At 40.8% G+C, this 26,719-nt stretch overlaps 1 protein-coding gene across 1 annotated transcript; it reads right to left on the reverse strand.

Annotated features, from left to right (window-relative positions):
• Positions 1-364: 364 nt before the first annotated feature.
• LOC119496378 (melanocortin receptor 5-like) lies at positions 365-26,347 on the reverse strand. The gene is made up of 6 exons (XM_037783638.1): positions 25,589-26,347; positions 10,696-10,929; positions 9,592-9,698; positions 7,449-7,637; positions 5,516-6,075; positions 365-1,792 (listed from the first exon to the last, which is right to left on the reverse strand). The coding sequence occupies exons 2-6, from the start codon at positions 10,864-10,866 to the stop codon at positions 1,713-1,715; spliced, it is 1,107 nt and encodes a 368-aa protein (XP_037639566.1). The 5' UTR covers positions 10,867-10,929; positions 25,589-26,347; the 3' UTR covers positions 365-1,712.
• Positions 26,348-26,719: the final 372 nt, after the last annotated feature.

Raw genomic sequence — 26,719 nt, forward strand, 5'->3', positions numbered from 1 at the left:
AAAATTATAAAAAGAAATAGAGAAAAAAGTCTTGCAAAAAGGGCGCTTAGTGGATCCAGTCAGAGGCCACATGGGCAGGTGCATTGTGTCGTAACTGCCATCTCTCCATCCTCTCTCTGTCTTCCTGGCTGTCTATCCATCCATCCCCCCCATCATCCTGTTCTCTCAGGACTTGGGTGCAATCTCATATCACCTAAAACGTCAATCTCTTCAAATCGGTCGATTTAAAATGGCCCATTTGCACCACATCATTCACACAGGGCACATACTTCCCAGAGCCTACTTCACACAAAGAACTCATTCATAACCTTGTGATTTCCGTCGTTACCACGGCTACCGATGCAAACAATAATGTGAAAGCAGCTCACCATTTTACCTTTTGCTTTTATTCAGACGCACATAAATAAAATAAATTATTTTAAGCAACACTGATATCGGTCGTTTCAATTAAAGCTCACATTGATATTCTTGCATGCCATGACTTCACCATTAACTAACAGGAAATATGTCTCCACAGCTGTGGAGACATATTAAATACGGTCTCACTGTACTATACATAAATGCATGCAATCAGCATGAGGGCTTCACCCCTGTGCAGTATCACATCACTTTCAGTGTTTTTTGCTGCTGTTTCTGTGGGAATAAGAACCGAGTATTTACAGTCAACAACAACAATGAATCATTCTGCATAATTCCCCAGATCAGGTCATGTTGGAGGTGGATGTAGAGTGAGTAAAAATGGAACCATCAATAAATAAACCTATTGGGAAAATAATACCATTGGGTTTTAATAAAAGCACTTTTCCTTGTGTGTACATGAGCCTGAGTGCGTATTCATATGCTCTTTTTTTGATCTCACAGTTGCAAAGCACTTACAATAAACATTAAATAGAAGCTATACAGTAAGGCAATTACAACACAAAACAGAATTAAAAGGCATCCTTTTAATTCAGTTTTTTTCACGTTTGTTCCATAAACATCTCTTGTCTTGTCTTGTCTATAAGCATAAAAAACGGCAACGATCAATCTGACGTAAGACTGTCACGATATCAGATTTTGACTACAGGATTATCGTGGCCAAAAGAGTTCACGATAATGATATTATCTAGAGATAATTAAATAATAATAATAATAATAATAATAATAATAATAATGATATCAGTAAAATTCATCTTTAACTTTGTTTATTGTGCGTTTTGTGCTTTTTTTGGAAAAAATATGAGTGTAGGGAGGTGGAGAGAGTCTGTAACCATAACTGTACAAAAGCCTGGTTTAAAGGATAACTTCGGTATTTTTCAACCTGTTGACAAAGTGATTAACAGGGAGAACAATTTTTTTAATTGGTCCAGTATTGAAGGAGAACGCTGTAACCAGCAGCAGCGAAACAAACTGTGAGGGTTATACTTGCCAACCCTCCCGATTTTCCCGGGAGACTCCCGTTATTCATCTCCCTCTCCTGGTTTCCTCCCGGGGTCAAAAATTCTCCAGATTTATGACAAATTTTCACACTTTTCTGGCTCTGTACAGCGTGTATAATCCCTACTGTTTCCACCCGGACGACAATAGAGTTACACCAATGCTGTTTCCCGGTGGAAGAGAGCAGTCTATGCGCAGTTTGAGCTCATGTTTGAGCTGAGCACGCCGCTGGGTTCAGCACACATCACAGCGTGTAGCACCCAAAGTCGGGCTTTGCTCAACACAGCGAAAAGCCGTCATGGCGCAGTGCAAGCCGTTGGAAATGATGGGGTTTCAGAGCGCAGTCGTGCCGTTGTCCGATTGTGTCTGAAAGGACCTTCAGTGAGTGAGAGACGGAGAGAGAAATAAAGAGTACTAAGAGAAAGAAATACTCAAGCAGGAGCAAAAAATGATTAAAACTGATGAATATTAGATTACGCTAGAGATTCACACACCAGATTTACGCCAGAGGGGCAAATTATTCAGTTTTCTTTCCTGAGAATTAAAGGTAAAATTAGAACATAAAAATTATGTTGCAGTCTACTTATTATTTACTTTTTTTCATTGTTTTCCAGAATGCAGGAAACAAAGTGTCTGAAACTCAAATATTTCTGGGAGGGAGGACTCCCAGACCCCCTGCTATGGTTTTGATATCCTCCCTATTTTTAAGGTCTCAAGGTTGGCAAGTATGGCGAGGGCAAGTGAGCAGCGTCAATGTAACATTACGTCCACTAAAAGTGCTTGTTTTTGTCACTGATTGTTATGATTAGTGTCTGTCTGTTATTGTATCCAAGTCACCTCTCCAGATTTCAGAAAGAGACCTCTCCTTCAGTGAGACTCTTTCCATAATATTGTCAGACACTTATAATAACAATCAGAGCCTGTCAGTGGCAAAAACAAACACTTTTAGTGGGCGTAAATGACGGTGCCAGCTTGCCCCAATAGGATTACATTGCAGCACGTGGGCAGCTGCCGTCTACAGCGCAGAAGTTGTTGTTGCATTAGTCAGTTGGACACAAAAACATGGGAAATAGAGTCCAGGTTGAAAAATAAAGTTTCCCTAGAAGTGGCGCTAGAGTATTTACATAGCATCATCTTATCAATATATTAACATATCAATATTTAATTTTTAAATATCAGTTATCGTCAATACCGGCATATCGCGACACCTCTAGTCTGAAGACACAAATAATACAAATGGCTTTCTCTCTTTTTTTTTGCAATAAATATAACACTGGAAAACAAATGTTTAGTATCCACCACCAAGAAATGATGCATAACATTTGTAATGAAAAGCAGTTTCAGCGGATGGTTACATGTTGTGATAAAGTTCAGTCAAGCTTCTCAGTCGGGAGGTAGGCGCCACTAACACACACACGCACATACTTACAGAGAGCACTGTGAAGCTTCTTTTTACATTCATTTTTACATTTCAAGTGTAAACGTATGACATCTTCACATAGTTTAATATGTTTGTGTTTGCCGGACACACACTGCTGTTTAAAAAAAAATAACATCCCAGCGCAGGGATCACACTGACAGAATAGAGCAGCTTTAAAGATAGAAGATACAGACAGGAGAGACAAATTAATTAGCTGAGCGTTGGCAGATTTAAAGGATGCTGTTCATTAACTGTAGCACTAATGCAGCAGCAGGGAGAGGGGGGGGCAGGGAGTACCGCAGTGGCAGGAAATTGGCTGTTGATAGGCAGGTGAGGCCATCCAAAAGATCAGCGCTTTTCCCCACTTACAGATGACAAACAAGGTAACACACATCTGAGGCCGTGGACGAATGTGGCTTCTCGGGTTGTAAACGCATAATGATGAAGACGCTCTGCTCAACAGTGAATCAATCAGAAAAACTTAATGTAGTTGAAGAGATAAACCTCCGACAGACTGTGAGCCACGGGCGGCTGAAGTTTTTTTATTCTCTCATTTTAATCTGGTCAGCAGCTGTCTGCACAGCTCCGTCTCTGCGGTGTCTCACGTAACCGTAAGCCGTTATTTACTTGTCAAGTCTATTGTTTTCGACAATACGTGCGTAAACGCGAGGTTGATGCCCAATAAAAAGGCACTGAATAATATGTTTATACACATTTTGTATGCTGTGTGCTGTGGATCTTTATCCAATCATCAATCATTGTGTAGCCTAGTTCAAATGAAATCAAAGCGATCTGACATCCAGCCCGCCACAGTTTCATAATGAACCTAAAATATTTTTACACTTCTCAACTGGTGGACTGTCCCTCGCCGGGCGCATCATCTTGGTGCGCCACAGACTCTATGTCTGCCTGTAAAGGCCCGACCGTTAGTTTTACATCACCCCTCGCCCGGACCTCGCCGCTGCCCGAGGCCGTTGAGTTCTCGCTGCGCAGTGCGCCCTCTCTCCCTGTTGGGAGAGATGGGATCCTGGCATGACTGTCAACCGGGGCAGACTGTCCTCAGTGCGAGAGGTCTGCGGCGATGTCGGCACCCCGTCTTTTTGCCATCAGCATTCATAACCATTCAGCCTTCACTATTAAATTGTTCTTCATAGATCTAGCCTCATAATTTTGCTCTCAAAGTGCTCCAGATTGATGCATTTAACTTGAAAATGTTCAAAGTTTTCTTGCAGGGGACAATCCCCCCAGACCGCCCTAGAAGATCCAAAGTCCCCCACCACAGTCTCTTAAAAATCCTGTGGGAAACACTGTATTACGTCGTCCAAAGCTGCCCCCCCTGCCCCACTTCACTTCGTTTGTTTTGAGCACTCATATACTGTACATGCTTTTTAACAATGTGCTGATAGAAAAGCAGCTGCTATGCGATTGGCATTTTTACATCACGTCCTCGGTACTAAACGACAAAGAAGTAATTGTCTTCCAAAAACTACACGTAAGAGCATTTCTTTCAGGCAACTTACTATTAGTTTTCCTTCACAATTTTCCCCTATTGTTGTTGTCTTCATTCCCCCACCATTCATACATCCGCAGAGCCAACGCGTTCTCACTCCCAACTCGTCAAATACCGACGCTTGGTCAGTGGCCCTACTCCATGGCTCTCTAGTTACCCCTCTGGCGTCAGTGTTGGACGTTTCAGGGAAGGCGTGTTAAGTTTCCGCTTGTTACATGCACACAGTGTCTTTTCAAAATATACTTCTAATGAAGGTCACTTCATTTTTAGGTTTACTTACGCAAAAAAACTACTTGGTTTATGAAAAGATCGTGGTTTGGCTTAAAATAAGTACATTTTATACGTAAAATAACTACGCTTGTTACGTAAAGGTAAAATAAGTCAACGTTAATTTGGTTTCACACAGGACACGAACAGCAGCCTCCAGGGTGAAAGTCCTGTGTTTGTTTTTCCTAACCACCCTACTCAGACTTTCTCGCCGTTTATACTACGGCAGTTGCTCTGACCGTCTAACAATGACGCGGATGGGTTCACATTTGAATTAGTTGAAAGCCCGGCGTGTACAGACGCTAAAGGGTGCCTTAGTGCGTCAGTATCAGATGCCGAGGGGGGCGCTGATCAAGCTGCGAGTTAGACTGGGTTGGCATAACATAGCGATAATTCCCAACCGCTGCTCTGAAGCCACATTGGGTATGCGGGGTAGCCATCATGTTCACGCCGACGCATACAGTAGTTAAAAGCAAGTATGCAAGAGCTCTTACACAACGGCATTTATGATTTACTAATGAGAGTAATGGAAATGAAAATATCCTGTCAAGAAAAAGGTCAAAGCAGAAGAATAAAAGAAATGTCTGCTGTAATGAAAGGCAGGACACAAACTGTTTTTCTGTAACGCACTTAAAAATCAATCATAATTTCAAATGGCTGTGTGTTCAAATAATTTACCTAATAAACGAGCCACTTTGTGCGCATGGCGGATACATTAGGAGATAGTAGTTTAACCTTCTGAGAGGGTCCCCTTTCCAGTTCATACTGGACAGAAGACCATACACTGTACTGGCTGAAAAGTGTAATGAACCAGTTTTCCAGTCCAGTCTCTTCTCCAGTGTCAGATTCAGTCAGCAATCACCAGTCATTCGTCTTCTCAGTCTGTGTCTCTCAGTACTTACCCGTCAGAGCGCAGATGTTGGTGCAGGCGTTTCTCAGGCTGTAACAGCAGATGATCTCCTTAAAAGTCTTCCTCATCTCCTGACTCCTGAAGGCATAGATGAGCGGGTCAATCACAGAGTTGCACATGATGAGGATGAGGTACATGTTGAAGTGAGACATGAAGCACACGCAGTAGAGGTTCCGCGGACACGAGATCATCAGGATGAGGTGGAGGAAGAAGGGAGCCCAGCAGACGATGAAGATCCCCAGCAGGATGGTGAGCGTGATGGCCCCCTTCATGCTGGCCCGCTGGTGGATGGAGTTGTAGCCTGGCAGGGCGGCGATGCGCTTGACGTGCGAACGCGCCAGCATAAACATGTGGCTGTAGAGGGAGGCCATGATGAGCAGCATGGCAAAGAACATGGAGACCAGGCAGATGATGACGGGGGTGGTGTCGGAGTAGATGATGAAGACGATCCCGCAGCCCGTGCAGAAGGTCCAGATTCCCCCGATGATGCAGCCGGCTCTCCTCACGGTCATGATGTTGTGGTATCTCAGTGCATAGAAGATAGTGACGTACCTGTAGACCAATAACATGTATTGATTTTTGGAGTAACCTGTAGCAACCTTAACCAGCCTCTGAGGAACTGCAGAAACCAATGAGGGTAGAGACCTTTTAGATGTGGGAAATAGAAATAGAATGGGAGTAGAACAAACCTTCCCATTCAAATCAACGTCAAAGAACGTACATTAATAAGAAGTGAAAGTCTATTGTTTGTTCTGTTGCAACATCAGCGCCCAGCAGCAGAGTTACGCTTCCACCATTTTGGATTGAAAGCGACTACCGGACGCCAGTAAAACGTCCGAAAAACAAAAATCAAACAAAATTATTTCTATTCTATTGTCATAATTTTAATGTTTCAGCCAAAATGGCCTGTGTTAAACAATAAAAATATTATAAATATGCATACTATTATAACTATTTACTTATTTATTTATTAAACTTTTTTGCCCGGCTGCTTCCCAGAGGAGCATAAAGTGAGCGATGGACACAAATGGAAGTTAGAGCACATATTTTGAGAGCCTAAAACTCCATTAAATTCTGTTGATGTCATGCTACTAGCACTACTAGCTACTGGCCCATAGCCTGTTGTTAGAGAACAGAGACGTTATTACATCCACCACGCTAGGCTTACAGCATACAGCCCACGGGTGTATTAGAAGATAATAAAAGTGATGAATTACTGCCAAAATATCCATTATTACAGCCGCATACAGCTAGCAGGAAGCTGGCAGAACCCGATATGTCATATGAGCGTGCAGGGCGGTGATGAAAATAACTCTGGATTCAGCTATTAGTTCATTTTACAACTTTTAGGACATAATGATTTAAATGAGGGCTATTTAAGTGTAGTACTAGGAAGTTGATTTACCTAAAAAAATGATCCTCTGATTTAGACGTCTCTTTAGACATCCATGGCTACAGACTCATTGTTGTTTTCAGTCCAAAATGGCGGCAGCGCTACCGCAGCGCCATCTAGCGCAGAATACATTTTAAAAACTTTAATCACAGGCTGAGCAGTACTAACCATATTGAGTAAACTAAACTTTCAGACTCATTTCAGAAAGAAACAGGAAATTGGTAATTATATATTGGACAGAGATTAATTCCAGTAAAAGAATTCCTATAATCTTATGACTGGAAAAATATAAAGAGCTCCACGCTGCTTTTGTTAGCTAATTGCACTGCACAGCCTCTATTGTTAAAAATAAAAATCTGTTTTTATTTTACATCTTCATTCGCTGAACTAAATAAGAGACGTTGTGTCTTGTTTCAGGGCAAACAGAGCTATGTAATTACGCACTCGTCTGAGAGTATTATTGTTACACAGATTTCAGGGCAGAGACAAAAGTGCTTGTATTTATGGCATGCACACCTCCCTCCATCATTACCTGTCCACAGCGATGGCCAGCAGGCTACACATCGACGCCACGACAGAGATGCAGATCATGGAGTCAAACACATTGTCCATCTGCCGGATGAAGTGATCCTCCACCACCAGCTGTCTGTTGTTGAGGAGGTAAATGATGATGGTCTCCCAGGCGTTGGACACACTCACCAGCATGTCCGCTACTGCCAGGCTGCAACAAGCAAACAAGTTAGGTTCAGCTCCGGTTCATAGATGTTCACAAATCTGTACATGTTTCTGTTTACAGTGCAGTGTGAGTAATGACAGCTAAAATGCTATTTAACCTCTTTTACCTGACGGACACGGTACCGGGTTCGGCTGAGCTGTGTGTTAAAACACTGCCTTTAAAAACTTCATAAAATGCTTGTGGTATTTTTTCCGAAATAGTTTCTATAAGACGAGGCCTTAACGCTACTAAAACAACACTTCAGTGGCATTTTGCCCAAACAATGTTTGTTTGGCAATGATTTAAATATTCTAGTCTTTGTTTAAGTCAAAATTGGTGTTAATGTCGAAATTGAAGTGCAGGTCTTTTGCACTACTGTCAGGATATAGTGACCGTTTTATAAAAATAACTTCTTTTTTTTAATCATATTTGCTCCAATCTTTGCTCCAATCTTAAATTAAAACATTCTCCTATATTTTCCAGTGCTGCAGGATTAGTAAAGTTGTAGTTTATTAAACTTGTGCCATTCTTCAGTGTTTATCTTGTTCCTTGGTGTAATATCTAGGGCTAGATTGGGGCCCCCGGGATGAAAAATGAGCTGTGGGCCCTGAGTGAACCCACTGTTTCTCCCACAGGGAAACAATAAAGGCCTTAAAACTAGTTCCTATCTCTGGCCCATTCTGCAAGATAAAGAAAATTAGGTAATAATGTTTCTCCTTAAGGCCATGATTATTTCAATTTATATTGTGTTTTCATGTGTTTTATGCACATTTGTCGAGAAGACCCAAATGAAAACATCCCATATTAAAATGAAAGCTCAGTATCACAATAAAGTTGTTATACTCTCCTGATACGACAGAGTGGACTTATTTATAAAAGTGGAGCTAATTTGCACATCTTGAGCTTGACAGAAATGGATTTTCCAAATAAACTGTGAGGTAGGATCGGTCTCTGTTTCTTTGTTCCCCCGAGAAAAATATCACACAGTATGTGTCGCCAGAGGAAGCAAATTAGTTCCTGATGCTGTCATAAATTTACGTGTTAAAAAGAATAAAATACCATGCGGTCAGCTGAGAGTCTTGAGAGTGCTTGAGATTGTTTTGGTCTTATAATCTTGTACCCATCTAAGAGTAATTACATAAATTGTAGTTAAGTAATTTGTTTTTCCTTTTTTCTCTATATGTGATTGCATGCGAACATGTGGACTCATGAGGCATGACATTAATTGGATTGGGTGTCACAAATCACAAATTTGATGACTTAAACCTGCAGTATGCAGAACGTTTTTTGGCATCATTGGGCAAAAATTCCATAATAACCTTTCAGCATATTGTAATTCAAGTGTTCTGAGAGAAAACTAGACTCCTGCACCTCCTCATGGCTCTGTTTTCAGACTTTAAAATGGGACGTGACAGGAGACTTTGGCCAATCACAGGTCATTTCAGAGAGAGAGAGAGCGCTTCTATTGGCATGTGGGCAGTGCTTGGTATTTCCTTAACTGTTCTCATCATGGCTGCCGGGTCACAAACTTCCTCATTTTACAGCTAAACAGTACACTACAAGATGTTTCTGAAAACATTTGAAGCGAGAAATAGGCATTACAGTAACAGAATATTGATTCATATTTGATCTGCACTGCCTAGTTTGACTGTTTGATCGGAGTTCGCGAGTGATTGACAGCTGCCTCCGTTGAATGAACAGCCAATAGGAACGCTCTCTCTGAAATGACCTGTGATTGGCCAAAGTCTCCCGTCACTGGCAGATTTTTTAAAGCCTGAAAACAGAGCCATGAGGAGGTGCAGAAGTCTAGTCTAACACTTGAATTACAACATGCTGAAAGGTTATTATGGAATTTTTGCCCCAATTATGCCAAAAACAGTCTGCCTACTGATACTTTAAGATTGTTTTAAGGCTATTACATTATATTTTATGGTGTGCGTTCAACAGCTGAACCGTTTACCTGCAGACAAAGAAGTACATGGGTGAGTGGAGGTTCTTGTTCTTTACTATGGCTGTGATGACCAGGATGTTCTCCAGCAGAGAGATGATACCCAGGATCAGAAAGACCTGAGGAGAGCAGAATACAATGGAACAGAGAAGAATAGAGGAGTGAAGATGAGCAGACCAGTAGGGTGGCCAAAAATAAATCTGAGGGATGACGGGATAATTAACAAGATAGGGAAGAGGAAGAGAAAATACTACTATGCAAAATTTCAGGCTGTTGTTTGTTGTTTTCCTGAGAAATCGATGGAGTGTTTCACCAAACTATTAAAATAAATCAATATGAGAGGGCTAAGTTACACACACACAAGGTTGGGAACCAGTGGAGTAGCATATCAGGGTAAGAGTTACAGTAGAATAGTGTAGCAATAGTGAACAATTAATTGGATGTAGCAGAACATAATGGAGCACAATAGAGTATTTAAAAACAGAATGATAAATAGTTTAAGGCGATTTTCAATCAATCGATCAATCAATTTTATCTAAAGTGCAGAATCCCCGTGCAGCATGGTCCCAATGCACTTAACAATTAAAATTAAAAAAAGACATACTGTAGGAAAAGGCACACAGCAAGTACATAATATAATAAACATTAAAAGTAAAACAACCACAGTAAGAACACGGATGTTAAAAGGGGTGATAGACCCGACTAGGTTCAGGGGTAGGCTGCAATAAATACAAGGGACAGAACACACAGGCGTCCATTCTTAATTTATTTATTTTCATCACTATTTTGCTTCCATAACACGTCTTCTATCAGACCGGTGGAAAGGAAACATCCAAAATACACATTTAGATGTTTATTTTACTACTTTGTCCATTTGCGTCTGTTGATTTCTCCTAATTTCGCAAAAAGTTAGCATTACATAATGCCTCATTTGCATATTTAAACAAAATTTCAGAAAACTTGTAATAAAAAAAAATAATTGTCTTAATTTAAGTAATCAATAGGAAAGTTTCTCTACCACATTCACCTGTGGTGTCACGCCTTAATTTATGTAAAAAAAAAAGAAAGAAACAAAATGCGTTTTGGTGTTCAGTACCACACACACACTGTTCATACCTCCACAGCGATGTGGACCTGCTCGCATGCTGCCAGCGGCGAGGAAGTGCTGGTCTGGTCTGGTAGCAGCGAAGGGGGCAGGGTGTAGTTCTGGTGATAATAGGTGTAACCAAAGGAGGAGTTACTCAGCAGCATCTCCTCTTGGTAGGAGGACTCATCAGACAGATTCATCCCTGCTGGTGGCTCTGGTCCAGATCACTGCTGCTCTATTATGGATGCCATTTTTAAAGCGGGCTGCAAAAGAAAACACATGTCAAAGTGAGACGGTGTCATATTACTACACACTGTAGCTCTGATATAATGTTGTTGTGCCTTATACATCATTTTTGGGGTTGATACCATTTGTTACACAGATTTGGTGCTAAATTTAACCATTTTTTACCACTCGAGAATTGGTAAAAATGATCAACAATCCCTCCAAAATACCACATTAAGACACCAAGACCTTGAGGGACACCATAGAAAAAGCCATGCTGTGATTTGGTATCAAACACTTTTGACATTTGGAGATTTCTGCAAGAATTGGATTTTTTGGCAATTGGATGGCGAGCACTTCTGTTGTGTAAACTGCTCAGAAACCCCCCTTTTTGTTAATCCACTTAGGGAAGCCATCCATCCTCTGAATGCTCTAGGTCTCTAGTTTGTGGCTGTAAAACTTTCATGAGGCTGTGATTATCCTAGAGGTCACCACAGGTCATTTTATACAGTGAGGTCAAGTTTAAAGAAAAAAAAAAGAAATGGTCCCACTACAATTAAATGGCTACTATGGGGACTAACATCATCACACTTGAATACAATTGGGCTCATTGGATCCACAAGAGTCTCAGCTTTACAGTGACACCCAATTTATGTAATTCAAGACTGTTTAGGGACCCCAGTATGCAGAAATATTCAAATACACCATTTTAGAATAGGTGAAAAATAACACATTTATACTGCATGCATAAAACAGCCTGGTTTTTGCCCAAAACTGCATGTGATTATCATTAAGTGGGCATGTATGTGAAGGGGAGACTCGTGGGTACCCATAGAACCCATTTTCAGTCACATATCTTGAGGTTGGAGGTCAAGAGACCCCTTTGAAAATGGCCATGTCAGTTTTTCCTCGCCAAAATCTTGCCTAACTTTGGAGCGTTATTTAGCCTCCTTCCCGTGATGATACCAGGTATAACTTCATTCATAACTTCACTATAGCTCTAAAATTGAACCTGCCACAGCCTCTGAAAGACAGTAAAGTCCCCCCGCGGGTCTCAGGGGGTTAACCAGAAACAGGTACACAACTCAGGATCTGTCTGAATGGTAGCAACATCATCTAGTGGTCATCAAGAACAAGTCATTTGTAACGCAGAAACTTCAGAGATTGTAACACGCAGTCCTACTGATCATTCAAGTGGCGTAGTTAGAAATCACAGTGTGGGTGGGCACAGAGGAAATCAGGTTGGCGTAGCTCGTCCAAGACCAATCACAGGCTCCAATAAGTTCTGAAACGCATATATTAACCAAAATAGGCCATTACAACTATACCTGAATGCACCACAGTTTAATTATACAAGCCTTAAACACCATCATTAGAGGTAATGATACAGGCAGGCACCAACAAGAGGAACATTAACAGCTGGTCACATCAAGAGGTTACATCCCAGAACAAAAGACACAAAAGAGGAGGGAAGCGTACATGACAGGCAGGGATAACGGTAACTGAGAAAAGTTGATCTACAAGAGAATATTTGAAAGCAATACAGAATGGCTGAGAGCCTCGCTGCTTTCTATTCCATCCATCCATTATCTATTATCATGTCTTTGGACTGTGGGAGGAAACCGGAGAACCCAGAGAAAACCCACGCTAACACTGGGAGAACATGCAAACTCCACACAGAAGGGCCATGCATTATATTCCATTATAGTTATAAATTTTGTTACTGGTCACCTCAGTTTTTTTGTTTTCCTCTACATAAATGACAGACATTTCCTCAATAAATTGATGCAGAAAAATGACGCAGAATGCAGGAAATGAAATTTTCTCTGGTTTCTGGCTTTGAGAGAGAGTCACTCATGTTCACAAATATTGGTTGAACTTTACTAGGCAATAAATAACATGGAATTCCCCCTTTCATACAAGCCCCCACCAATGTTGAAATTATCATTGACATGCACGCACACGCGCGCGATCGACCGAACACATGATCCACTCTAGGCTTACGCCTGGCGGGGAGATAATCATCAAAAGACGCCATTCAAATGGTGTCCCCATTACGTCGGTGTGAGAAACTCTCAGCGGTACTAAAACAAAAAGGCACTGAAGTTTGTTTTCAATATTCCCTTTTGGCCATGAAAGAAAAAAGATGAGGGGCGCTGACATAGTACCACTGTGAACGGGACACAGTACAAGCCTCATGTTAACATCCCGGCCTCAGCTGACGAGATGTGCTGAGATAAGCTTCAAAGGAATATTTCACTCACAAAATGACCATTTGTTTATAAATTACTAACCCCGTGTTACCTCGAATAGCTGAATGAAACTTTGTTTTCCTCTGTGTTTGGGAAGTAGTGAGCATACGGCTGGATAAATGAGACTTGGATTGTACTGTACGAATTGTGTGAGAGTTTGTAAACGGATGTTTTGATTTACTTCAGTTTTGCTTTTGTTAATCGCGGCATCCATTTACTTCAATTCAGCAAGACTTGTTCTCCATTTTTGGATTCTTGATTTGATATACAAATGGTAATTTTGGGGGTAAAGTATTCCCATAATGCTCGCCCTGTTTCTCAAGTACGACTAACGGACCCTCCGGTGATGTCAAATGACACTATTGGAGTTGCTTATACAGTTTCACAGAGATTATAAGAAGAAGTACATACATGAAATTTCACCTCAGCATTTAACCCATCCTAAGTATTTTTTTTTGAGGAGCAGTGGGCTGCTGCAAGCGCCCGGGGAGCATCTTGGGGTTTAGTGTCTTGCTCAAGGACACTTCGACATGCAGTCTGTAGGAGCCTGGGATCAAACCGCCAACCTTGTGGTTAAAGGACGATCCGCTCTACCCACTGACCTACAGCCACCCCATTACATAAACCTTTTTACTTAAAGGCAGGGTTGGTAAAATATTTTAAAAACATTTTTTGTTATATATATATTATATTTGTTGAAATTTTCATTCTCTGATAAAAAATAAAGAAAAAAAACTGGTATCTGTGGCTGTCGCAAGACTGTAACAAGGTAAAATTGAGCATGGCTCACATACCCCTGCTCACTGCTTGACCCATGCTAAAGTAGGGCCAAAGGTTTTGCCCTTTTGGAAAAATTTCAAAAGTTCTAGCCTTCTAACCCCCAAAAGGCACCACTAGACCACACTGTCAACCATCAAACCAAATTTCAAGTACCTAAGTTGAATAGTTTTTGAGTTCTGCTCCGGAAACGAAAGTGTGACACGTGAACGGACGGATGGACGGAAGGACGGACACGGCGGAGTGCTATATACCCCCGACTACGATGTCGCGGGGTATAATAAAAACACTGTCCAATCATTTAATTCGGCCCAAATGTAATAACATCACCGGAGTTGTCCACAAGCTGCTATAGCTTGACAGCTGTGAGTAACAATAGCCGCTTGTTCGTTGTTGATGTTCGTAATGATAATTTTGGGGGAGAGGCTTTGGTAGGAGGCCTGAGTCAGTGTTGCCGACTTGGCGACTTTCTCTCTAGATTTAGGGACTTTTGGAGGTAGTGCTGCTAGCTACTTTCATTGGAAAAGAGTTGGCAACACTTGGCCCGTTTTTACGGCTGGATCATTTTTAAAAATCTTGTGTACTCTTGCTAGTTTATCAAGATCGCCTACCCTGCCTTTAAAAAATCAGAGTCATGTGGTACTTGAGGCATTTCCAGGAAAAGAGCTGATTAAAAGCTGAAAAAGAAAATATCTGAATGGAAAAAGAGACGAAGCAAACACATTGATGACAGCCCTTACCAAACAGAAGTTTATTCAGGTGTGCTATTAGTATACTTATTTTAAACTTAAAATAAGAGAGTATACTTTCAGTTTACTTTTTATGTACTTATCAGAGATATACTTAAGTATACTTAGCTTATAGAGATAAGTATACGGCAAAGTCTAAGTATACTTGGCTTATACTTGTACTTAATCTTTTGATCGAGATATACTTAAGAAAAGTATTAAGTAAGTATTCTTGCCTTATAGGCCTACAGAAAGATACTTAGCTTGTAGTTGTGCTTACTTTTTGATAGAGTAGCCTATTAAAGTGTGTGAGAGTTTGTAAATGAATCATTTTATATGAATTTACTTCAATTCATCAAGAATTTTCTAAGTTTTTGGATTCTCCGTTCACCGTGGAGGCATGTGAGAATTTTTAAAAAAAAATTGTATCATCACAAAACATCAAGTCAAATAGCAAAAGGAACTATTTTTTTTATGTAAGACATAAATCGTTGGCTTAGTATAAGTTAAAGTATACAAAGTGTACTTTTATAAACTAAAAAGTGAGCTACAAGTATATAACTATTAAACTAACAGTATACCTATTCACTTGTAGTATAGTTCATAGTATAGTTGCAGTACAAAATACAACTTAGATGTAAACTAGTTGTGTACTCAAAGTTTACTGTTCTTACACTTAAAGTACACTTAAAAGTATACTTTTATAAACTAAAAAGTGGGCCAATTTAGTCCCAAGAAGTATTGAATTAGTACACTTACAAGTATGGTACTAATACATTAATATTAGTATACTTACTACATAAAGTAAGGGAAATATACTTGAACTTTACCTAAGTATACCTCATAAAATAAACTTGAAGTATACTGCTTTTTCGTAGTGGAAAACAAAGTCATTCAAGCAAAGTTGAGCGATTATTTAATTCTCCATCATGGAGACCCATCATAACACCTGTTTGGAGTCTGTCTCATTTGAGCAGAACGCCATCATCCAAACCTCATTACAAAGTGACACCGTGAGCTTACAGTAATCTTTGCTGCATGGCTAAATGATTTATGTTTGAGTAGTTAAGACATCTAACTGCTGTTATGTATGCACTTTGAACACGATAATTGCAGGAAATCTGAATTATATCAGCATCATTGGAATTCTATTTTCCCAGTACTAATTTACACGGAAGTTTCTCTTAAGCTGTTCAGAGACGAGGAGCAATTACTGTGACACAAAAGTATAATTTATGTTGAAACGATTAACTATGTCATTCAAATCCCAGTGGCTGGAGCGATCACATTTCAATTATTCACTTTATAGGTATTAACAGTTAACAGTTCCTCACATCTGTTTATTATCTATTAATATAAGTATCATATGATATTCTTCCCAAATACGCAGATACCTTTAACGACTGATAATGTTTCCCATGTGATCCTCCACGATAGCAGGAAAGAACGTCATTGACCATTTATCAAACCCTGATGGAATTACATCTAAAATATCAACAAGCACAGAAATTAATATCATGTGATAACATGGAAAAGGAGAGGCATCCTATTTTTTAAACAAAAATTATGATTTGTTTAAATTAAACATTTCTTTAGTATATCAGTATACCTCAATAGATCCTCTTTTTTTTAAAACCTGTCAAGACATTCAAAACATCACTGTCAACTTCTCAGCTTGAGACAAAGCTTTGAATTAACATGCAGCACAGCAGAGAATTTGTTGCACTAACAACACTGGATGTGAAATTCTAGGTAATGAATTACAGAACAGGCCTGAGGCTCAGGGGGCCTTTTTTTCCTTTTGAAGAGGCCGGTATTAAAGGGATAATTCAGGTGTTTTGAAGTGGGATTGTAAGAGGTACTTATCCATAGTAGGTGTATTACTTACAGCAGATGACGGTCGGCACCAACACATTCTCACTCCCGACTCGTCAAAATGCCGCCGCTTGGTCAGTGCCCCTCGGCAACGGGTACCCCTCTTGTGTTACTTTTGGACAGACCAGAGACGGCGTGTCAATATACGCACGTTACATACATAGTGTCCTTTAAAAATAAACTTCCGTTTTCACAGGAAGTTAGGTTTAGGCAACACAACCACTCAGTTAGGGTTAGGAAACGGGCGTGGTTGACTTCACCGACTAGTGACTCACGGGACTGACGATACCAACAACTCACGTGACAAAAAAAGTCAACGTTACTTTTAGTTTCATACGGGACATGAACACCGGTCTCCTGGTTGAAAGTCTTGTGTTTGTTCATTCGGCACATATTGTTGCTAAATGTTGCCTCCTTGCGTCATTTCCGATGCCGAGTGGCATTTACCAAACGGCGGTATATGACGAGTTGGGAGTGAGAACGGGTTGTCGGCACACCCCCAGCTTGGAGAAATGGAGAGGAGCACCGACGCCAGAGCAAAGCAATACAGTGCTGTGGACAGGGACGGCAGAAAAAAACTTATTTTAGTCAACTAAAAGAAAGTCTCACCTAAAAGGATTGATATCTGTTTAAGTGTACGCTATTTTTAGAACAATTTGCAGTCTCTTGCGAAATAATTAAGGATAGGCATTGATCTTGAATGGTTGGTCAGGATATGTCGTCGGGCAGCGAGTCTCGCAAGACTTCTTTTTAAAGTTAATTGTGGGTTACCATCTAAACACAACCTCCTCCCAGCCTTGCTCATGTTGATACATTTTTCTTGTTCCGGAGGCCGTTTTGAATTTCCAGGGTAGGCACTTCAGCCAAAACTCTGAGGTTAAGTTACTTTTTAACCACCCAGAAGTACTTGAGTTCATTACATTTTCATTTGGTCAGTGCTGGTATTTTATATAACATCTATGGAAAGGAAGGGTGGAGTCGGTGTGGATCTACTATGGCAGGAAGCTTTATACGTTTAGGTGTAAAAATCTCACAAATAAAGATGGAGACTGACCAAGAGGGGCATGGCTCTGCCTGCGGCAGGTTTTTGCTGTCTTTTATGCATGTGTGTCCAGGGGCCCATCGTCTTATAATCAATCCATCCTTTGATGGTACAAAATAAAGAAGCAGTAGCCGCACGTAACACGACACTATGAAGGCAACTCTTTGAAATATCAACAGTGCAAACTGTTGAGGGACTTCAGCTAACAACAAGATGTAGGAGGGTCGCTTATTTCCTTAAATGGACTGCTTTGTTTTCTGTCCGTGTTTAACCGTGAATCCCCTCCAGCAACATTTTGAAAACATTGATATGACTTGACAGAGCATGCTGGCAGATGTCAAAGCTTTTTTTATTCTGAAATTGTTTTTCCATACTAATCAATTTCACGGCCAAGGTTTATATGCAAGAAAACATTTTGACGAAACCAATGTTGCAATTTGATTTCAACTGTTTCTTCACGCTGTATGAGAAAGGGCTCTCAGTTTTAATGGAAACATACTTGGAAATCTCTGGGCACAGCCCAGAGTGACTGGAGGAGTATCTAATGGGTTTAAAAAAAGAAAAAAACATTATGAAAATACTTCTACATTCGATTCATGTGCAGCACTGCTATGATTTGACTTGTGTTGCCGTTTGAAGACGTTATGTGATGTGTGGCTGCTCTGATGTGAGGATGTAAGCTTTTGTTCTGTATAGATTATGCTCTCAGCTATAATCAATGCACAATTTTGTACCCAACCACCCTGTGCTCTAGTACTAGTACAATTTGTAGTGTTCAAGCTGTCATTTCTGTGACTCTGGGACTGATTGCATGTCCGTGTGAACATACCTCCTGCCATGAACTGAATGTGAATTACCTCTTTCTCTCAAGTGACAGTCCCAGGGGAGGTCGGTTACTAACTGCGATCTTGTACCACTGTCATAAAAAAAAAATGCAACACCCTCACCTTGATCACAACATCAAGAGAAACATCTTGATGCTCCTAACAGCTAATGCTCCCTCCCTCCGCCTACCCATCAGTCCGTGTGTATGTATGTGATTGTGCCTGTGTATGTCGCTTTTTGTCGTTCGTCTCCTGTCTGTCTCACACTGTTTTCCCCCCGACTATGTTAAAGCGTCTTTGAGATCCTTAAAAAGCGCTATATAAATCTAATATATTATTATTATTATTATTAATGATCATCTGACTTCAAAAGCCCACCATGGATTCACACTATATCGACATGGTTTCTAAAAGCAAAATGTGGACATGGTTACACTGTAAGACCAAATAAAGCTTAATTGGATGTAAGAGCTTACAAAAACACATTCTCAGCCCACACATGCAGACTATTTTTATCATTTTGAATGACTTTTTATTAGGGCTGTCAAAGTTAACGCGATAATAACGCGCCAAAGAAAAATCGTTTTTAACGCCACTAATTTCTTTAACGCATTAATGCAATCGATCTTCCGGAGGTTGTAGCGGGCTCAGTTTTAAAGCTAGAGTGAAGATACTGGTATTTTATGAAAACTAAAAAACCTAAGGAATCCATTGGTACCAACCATGTCATACTAGCTTGTCGGGAAGGAAGCTAAATAACAAATTTGTGCTAAATTTTGGCGAGGAAAAACTGGCATGGCCATTTTCAAAGGGGTCCCTTGACCTCTGACCTCAAGATATGTGAATGAAAGTGGGTTCTATGGGTACCCACGAGTCTCCCCTTTACAGACATGCCCACTTTATGATAATCACATGCAGTTTGGGGCAAGTCATAGTCAAGTCAGCACACTGACACACTGACAGCTGTTGTTGATGATTTGAGCATATTTTTATGCATAATCAAGCATATTTGCCCCATTCTGAGTATTAAATACTTGACAAATCTCCCTTTGAGGTACATTTTGAACAGATAAAAATGTGCGAACAATTTGTGATTAATCGCAATTAACTATTTGAATCGATTGAAAGGCCCTATTCTTTTTATTATTGTGAAGGCTCACATTGTGGGATAAAATAGCATATATGAATGGCTATTACATTTCTGAGCATATTTTGGGGTTTGAAAGTTATTTCGATATTCATATGGGAAATAAAAAAAGAGAGGACTGTATCTCAAGTGTAAGTTTGTGTTAGATGTGCCCCACATCATTCATTCACAGAGCAGACCAACATCATTATGGACAGCACAAAAAAATGTAATTAAATATAATGACTTGGAAATGCTAATCACACCAAAAGAACAACCAGTGAGCATGCACTGTCTGCATCTGTCTGCACCGGTATGTGAAAGGACATTATATAACTGCTGTACTTTTCCACAATTAACAGGCTGGTTATACGGCACATGCAAATTGTGGAGCTAAATTTAGCCATTAAACAAACAGGCCAATTATATGATGTTAATAATGTGTCCTAGTTTACAGATTATAATCCATTCATGATGTGAATATTAATAATCACATGAATGACAATGAATAACTCATTTAGCAGTTATCGATGTGATCTCCCATGCGAGATATCTAATTTTCCTCGCCATATTTCCAGTTTTCCTAATAGAGTGCTACAGGAGTCCTAAAACCCGGAAATGAGTTATCATTTTAGCACTTCCGGTTCCCTCGTCTGGAAGTCAATGGGTTTTTTTTAATGGGTTTTTAATTAGAAGCCTGTAATAAGGTCTGTGGTTAACACAAGTTTAAGAGATTTTAACGTTTTGTTCCACAACATAAAATACATCAATAAATGCATTTACACACTCGTTGTATCGCACTCATGTGACCGTGGTGTAGTTCGTCTTTAGCCTAACGTTAGCTTTTTACTTCTGGAGATTGCATTCACACTTCAAAACATGTAAGTATCATAAATGTGTGTTTGCCACAGAGATTATTTTCTGCAATAATCCAAAACCCAATGGAACAATCGCATTGGGTTTTTGTCGAGGGAATCCAGGGCGATGCTAACTTCCTGGTTGGCCTACAAAAATACATCATCTCTGGAGCAGTCTATGCTGATATAAGGAGCTGGGCATGGCCATGGATGGCCGGGGCTTACCAGGCTTAACTGAAAACACATAAACACACAGAGCACCAGCCTTTGCAGCTAGCTACCATGCTGAAGCTATATAAAACTACACCAGTCAGTGCACATTATAACCCACTCTGTAAAAACCCTTGCAACAGCAGCTAAAGCACTTTAGATGGCAAGCTAATAAACAAGCGCTCTGTTCAGCAGTAGGGGGCGGCGGGGCGTCAGGGCTCTGCGGACTGTCCGGTATGTCGTCCACAGGAGGCAGGCCGCGGCTCATTGAATGCAGTTCAGTTTTGCTGCTGGATGCTGGATAAACTAACGTATACAGCGGTTCTCGACCATGGATGTATTAAGGGAACTGGATACAGTGTTGGAGGCGGGGCCCCGTTCATTCCTATGAAAGTTGCTCAGTGGCGCATGAAGCCTAAATGGCTCGACTTCCGTCTGGAAAAGTACCCGGATCTTGGGCACATGGAAACATGCGCAGTAGCGTCCGCTCAGGCACATCACGTGGTCGTCACGGCTTGCGCTCCAGCCTCGGTCTGGGTCTCATTCACAGGAAGGGAAATAACTCTGGATTTGGCTATTTGTGCATTTACAATTTTAAAAACTACATTTTTTAAATAAGGGCTATTAGAGTGTTCATACTTGGAAGTTGATTCACCTCAAAAAAAATTATCGGCTGAGTTACAGACGTGTCTTTCCCAATGTAAGTCTATGGAAAGAAGTCTTTTCGGGCCCAATGGCATCACTTGACTGACACGGAAGTTGCAGTACCGCCGTTTGACCACTACGAAAGTCGGGATCAACGACCGGCGCTCTTCCTGGGGGCTTGTTCTCGACACAGCTGCAAGCACAATTCCTTGGGGATAAGCGATCGACCCGCTCTCCGAACGGGCACGAGCCCCCAACAACGCTGCAAGCAACAATACCGGGGAGCCAAGTAATCGGCCCGCTCGGATTGGCCACGCTCTCCTAACAGGCACGAGCCCCCGACAACGCTGTAAACAGCAATACCAGAAGGCTCCCAGGAGCCAGGCATTGGGCCCATTCTGAGTGGGCACTGCACTGGTCTATAAAAGCCTTTGTTATTTCACGATCATTTAATTGCAACACTCGATTTTCCAAATATGCATAAATTGAAGGACAATCCCGCTGAATGCCTCCGTCTGTCAGGACTTGAAGCAGAGAGTGCTCCTGCTGAGCGTCCTCTCAGTCTGATCAGCGTGGACAGCACCAGTGGAAGCCGATCCAAGATAACAATCTGCAGCTGATCTCATGATGTGTCTGAATCCAATGACAATGCCACGGACGGTAGCAAAACATTATGGTCATGAGCACCTCTTCAAAGGTTGCCATGGCTACACTATCAAATAACACAGTGTTTAAAAGGCATTTACTTTTTCTCCCAGACGAAGTGGCACCCAATAACGAATCCGTCGACCGCTTTGTGTGTTCCGCGATCTAGCATGGCCGCCATTCCTGCGGTGGCATGTCGTGGTGACTCTACTGTCTAACTGTGTTAACTGGTGACTTTCAGCCGAAAGCGTCCGTGGTTGCTCGTAGTGACTTACATAAAAGGCCGGCGTAGATAATAAACACAGATGAGTATGCATTTAAAATGGATTGAAGTCAGACTGAAGGCTTTTACGAGGCGCCTACATGTTCTGTTTGTGTTTACAACAGCTGCGGTCACTACGAGCAACCGCGACGCATTCGGCTGAGAGTCACCAGTTAACACTTTGTACGTAGTCTGTTTGTGATGCCGACCGATTAGTGATGTTTACTTTGTGGTCATTAGGTTGCCCTGGTTAGAGAACAACGTTATGTTTCACAATAACGCCACAGTTAATTGATTTGAGTTAATTGTGGGACCACCGCAGACGCCTTTAGCCCACCAACGTTAGCTAAGCTACCTGAGCAGTTAACTTAGCTGACGTTACTTGTTTCAGGCTAAGGTTAGGCAGCTGAAAACTGCTCAGGTTCTTCCCAAACCCAAAACATTTTATCGCAATTAATCGCATGATTTTCCATAGTTAATTGTGATTAATCACACATTTTTTTTTATTTGTTCAAAATGTACTTTAAAGGGAGATTTTGTCAAATATTTATTGCTAAAATATGTTTGCTTTATGCAAATGTATGTATATATTTATTATTGGAAATCAATTAACAACACAAAACAATGAAACATATTGTCCAGAAACCCTCACAGGTACTGCATTTAGCATAAATAATATGCTCAAATCATAACATGGCAAACTGCAGCCCAACAGGCAACAACAGCTGTCAGTGTGTCAGTGTGCTGACTTGACTATGACTTGCCCCAAACAGCATGTGATTATCATAAAGTTGGCATGTCTGTAAAGGGGAGACTCGTGGGTACCCATAGAACCCATTTTCATTCACATATCTGGAGGTCAGAGGTCAAGGGACCCCTTTGAAAATGGACATGACAGTTTTTCCTCGCCAAAATTGAATGTAAGTTTGGAGCGTTATTTAGCCTCCTTTACGACAAGCTAGTATGACATAGTTGGTATCAATGGATTCCTTAGGTTTTGTAGATTCATATGAAGCCAGCATCTTCACACTAGCTCCGCTATAACGAAAGATCGATTGCGTTAAAGAAATTAGTGGCGTTAAAACTAATTTGCGTTAACGTGTTCTCGCTATCTTTGACAGCCGTAATAGAAAGTAAAGGTAAAAGTGTAAAATTGTACACCTCTTAGGACAGTTTGCATTCAAACGTGTGCGTATTGTAGAGTCAAGGAATTGCATATTGATGTACTTTGGTTTCTTATTTTATAGTTAATGTTACTAAATATCTGATGGGCATAGAATGATACTGGTACAGTTAACATTTTGAGGTCCACAACAATCCTGTTATAATGTGTTATGCATCTGTATATACATGTGTTAAGCGTTTAATTGTTCTTCAAATAGGCTCCTTAAAAAGCTTTAATTTGACATATCTTATTTGATATACATTGAATGTAAGGAACAAAACATTTACTTTGAACAAGTTTACTCAAGTTTAAAAACACCACACGGAGGCAGCCATTACATCAGGGTGGCAGTGGCCGTGGCTCCTGACCACCCCTTGGTGACGCCAATGCCATTATCACCATTCATGTCACGATTAAGCTTCTCTTGGCTTGTAGTCTAAAGCTAATTATTAAACGGCTTTGTTGAATATTCAGTTCTGACTGGTCAATCGCGGCGTTCTGCGGTCTGTTATTTCTTTATAGCAGACCGTTGCTATGGGTGCAGTTCTGATCTCAGACTCTGGAGGACAGTTTTTGTGTCAAATTATTGATTTCTTAAATAAGTAGCCGTTTAATAAGCGCCGTGATTGACCAACAATGACCGGCTCGCTGTACATTATCCCTTACTTAATTGTTGGTGGTTCCACCAACAGCAACTTGAATGCAACATCAAAAAAACAAAAAAACAACAACAACAAAAAAATAAAAGAATAAATCTAGCACTAAATAATATATATATATATATATATATATATAGGTATAATGTCCAAATGTCCACAAAGAAATGTGACATAAATAGATCCACTAGTGTGCTACATGTATATAACATTGTGCAGCCATTTTCTAATTATGTTGTGTTAAAGCCAGCTGGTTCTTATGAGTCACTATTCACATGAGCATTAATAAAGTGACTTGTCACGCATCTCTCCCTCCGCAGAGAGAAGCCTACATACTTGTCATAATGAACGCCAAATAATGGCACTGAAATAAGGCGAGTTTTTGTTCCCCCAGCTGGAGATGTGTTTATCAGGAGCCAGATTCAGGTCAGTCCGTAAAAAGGCAGCTCCTCGTCTCGCGCTGAGTGATGCTCGCTGCTGCTTTGGTGACTAATCTCTGTGAGAAAAATTATATTTTCTGTAGACTTTACAGCGACAATAAGACTGAAGAAGAAGAGCATTTCATGCACAACGGGGGGGGCGTCCATAAAGTTTTCTTAATTATAATAAATCACTGGTCTCGCAGCTTTCCCTGTGTTGCTCATATTGCTTTGTTTTTGTGCCACACAGTGCGACACGTGAGTCATGCAGCATCAGGAGCTCTCCGTGTTTGTGTTTCGACTCAAAGGGAAGCTCTATCTGACTGGGGTTCTATATCTGCATTGTGAAATAATGGCTACAGCACAGCAAGTCATAGCTACAGTAAATATAATGAATGTATAATAGAACATTTCTCAACAGACATCAGGACTGCTGACAAAGTTGCAAAGGGCAGTTGTTTTTTAGTACACATGCTGCACAGCTTCAAGTCTATTACAGACAAAAGCTATTATTCATTCATTAATTATCTGTAACCACTTATCCCATTCAGGGTTGCGAGGGGGCTGGAGCAGATCCCAGCTGACATTGTGGCGAAGGCGGGGTACATCCTGGACCGGTCTCCAGACTATCACAGGGCTGACACATAGAGATAGTCAACCATTCACGCTCACATTCACACCTACGGGCAATTTAGAGCCCAAAAGCTATTAAAACAGTTTTATTCCCCATGTGAAACATCCTTGTTCACCAGTTTAAGACGTGCAAAATACAGGTGGTTGCCCATAAGGTTTAGTTTATCCCCTAACTGATGATTTGGGGGAAGTTTAGAATAAAATTCATATGATTTATAGGTTTATACTAAGCTGTTAGTAGTTGATCTTGACATATTAAGTAGAAAATACCATATAAATATCACAAACAAACCTTGAAAATATCATGCAGCTGCAACATGCCAGCAAATCCTGTTAATTCACTGCAAACTCTGTATTTAGTACCGAAGACAAACATGAAGTTTCCATATAAAATGTCATATTGGCAAAACAAATAAGAATCAATTATGATGATGTCACTAAAAAATTGCACCCACTTGAAGTCTAGCCAATGTAAAAACCAGCTGTTCTATAAATGACAAAAAAAAAAAAAAAATGAATGTAAAAATGCAAAGAGGTGGCGGTGAAATCTATCTTGAGTGGGGAGATAAAGAATGACTCACCTCTCGCAGCAGCTGTGACTCAAATCCTTCCCACAAGTGGCTCAGATGAACTGGATGGTGCCTCTGTGGAGCTCAGAACCGGTGGATTCATGCATCGTGTGAGAGAGAGAGAGAGAGAGAGAGAGAGGGAGGGTGAGTAAAGGGAGGGAAGAGGAACACCCCCTTCAGATCTGACAGTGTGAACACGACACGCAGCTACTGCCAGCAATTTTGAGCCGTTTCCCTCACAGTGGGTTGAAAAAGAAGCAGCAGCCAAAAGCTCCGAGTTCCCTCCATGTTGAAAACATACCGTCTGTGAGGAGCTCCATCTTAAAAGAATTTAGCTCTTACATGTGATTTACTGTAGTGCAGCGAATTCCAGCCTGCAGTACAGTGAGAAATGTAATGAGCAGCAAGAGGAACAAGGAAGATATTTTAATACAACTTTAGTGGATTTCATACTAATACATTTGCTCAAGTGCGAAGTTGTACTGACAGACAAATCGATTCACCTATGTATCGCGATTTTGAATGATTTTGAAATTGATTTTCCTAATGCCAGAATCGATATATTTGCTTCATTTGAGTCTATGCAGAGGTAGAAGGAAGTTACTGCTTTTATTGTTGTAGTCTGTAGTCAACGTGACGTCATATCCGTTCCGTAGCCGTCAACCAAAACAAAACGTTTTGATGCCGATGCGAAAAAAAGCAAACGGCGGAGGCTCCACGTGGATACGACCTGCACCCTCACATGTTAAATCCAAAGTAGTAAACACTACACATACAGTAAAGTATGGAAACACTTTGGGTTTCAAACATTACCAGGAAAAGCAGAGCTAGACATCACGGCTAAAGCTGCATGCTAACTCTGTCACGGACAGGAAACGTATCGCGGTAACGTGCGGTCAAACCGGTCGTCTCTCGCATCTCCGTGGTCAAATGGGCCGATGCTACGACTGTAGAGCACCCATATACTGACATTTATGTCAAATGCATTCAAACAGCCCCGATGGAGCTGACCATGGATGTATAAAGAGAACCCGATGGAAATATCCCATTGTCTTTTTGTCGAGGAAACCCAGGGCGACACTAACTTCCTGGATGGATGGCCTACACAAACACATCAATCCCTGCAGCACTCTATACCATTTG

This window comes from Sebastes umbrosus, chromosome 11 (genome assembly GCF_015220745.1).
Source record: "Sebastes umbrosus isolate fSebUmb1 chromosome 11, fSebUmb1.pri, whole genome shotgun sequence".
NCBI classification, from domain to species: Eukaryota; Metazoa; Chordata; class Actinopteri; order Perciformes; family Sebastidae; genus Sebastes; species Sebastes umbrosus.

Coding starts and splice junctions, on each gene's coding strand:
- LOC119496378 (XM_037783638.1), bottom strand. CDS start 10,866: ATGAATCTGTCTGATGAGTCCTCCTACCAAGAGGAGATGCTGCTGAGT. Junction 9,699..10,695: donor AGGTCCACATCGCTGTGGAG/GTATGAACAGTG, acceptor TGCTCTCCTCAG/GTCTTTCTGATCCTGGGTAT. Junction 6,076..7,448: donor CTGGCCATCGCTGTGGACAG/GTAATGATGGAG, acceptor ATTGGTCTACAG/GTACGTCACTATCTTCTATG.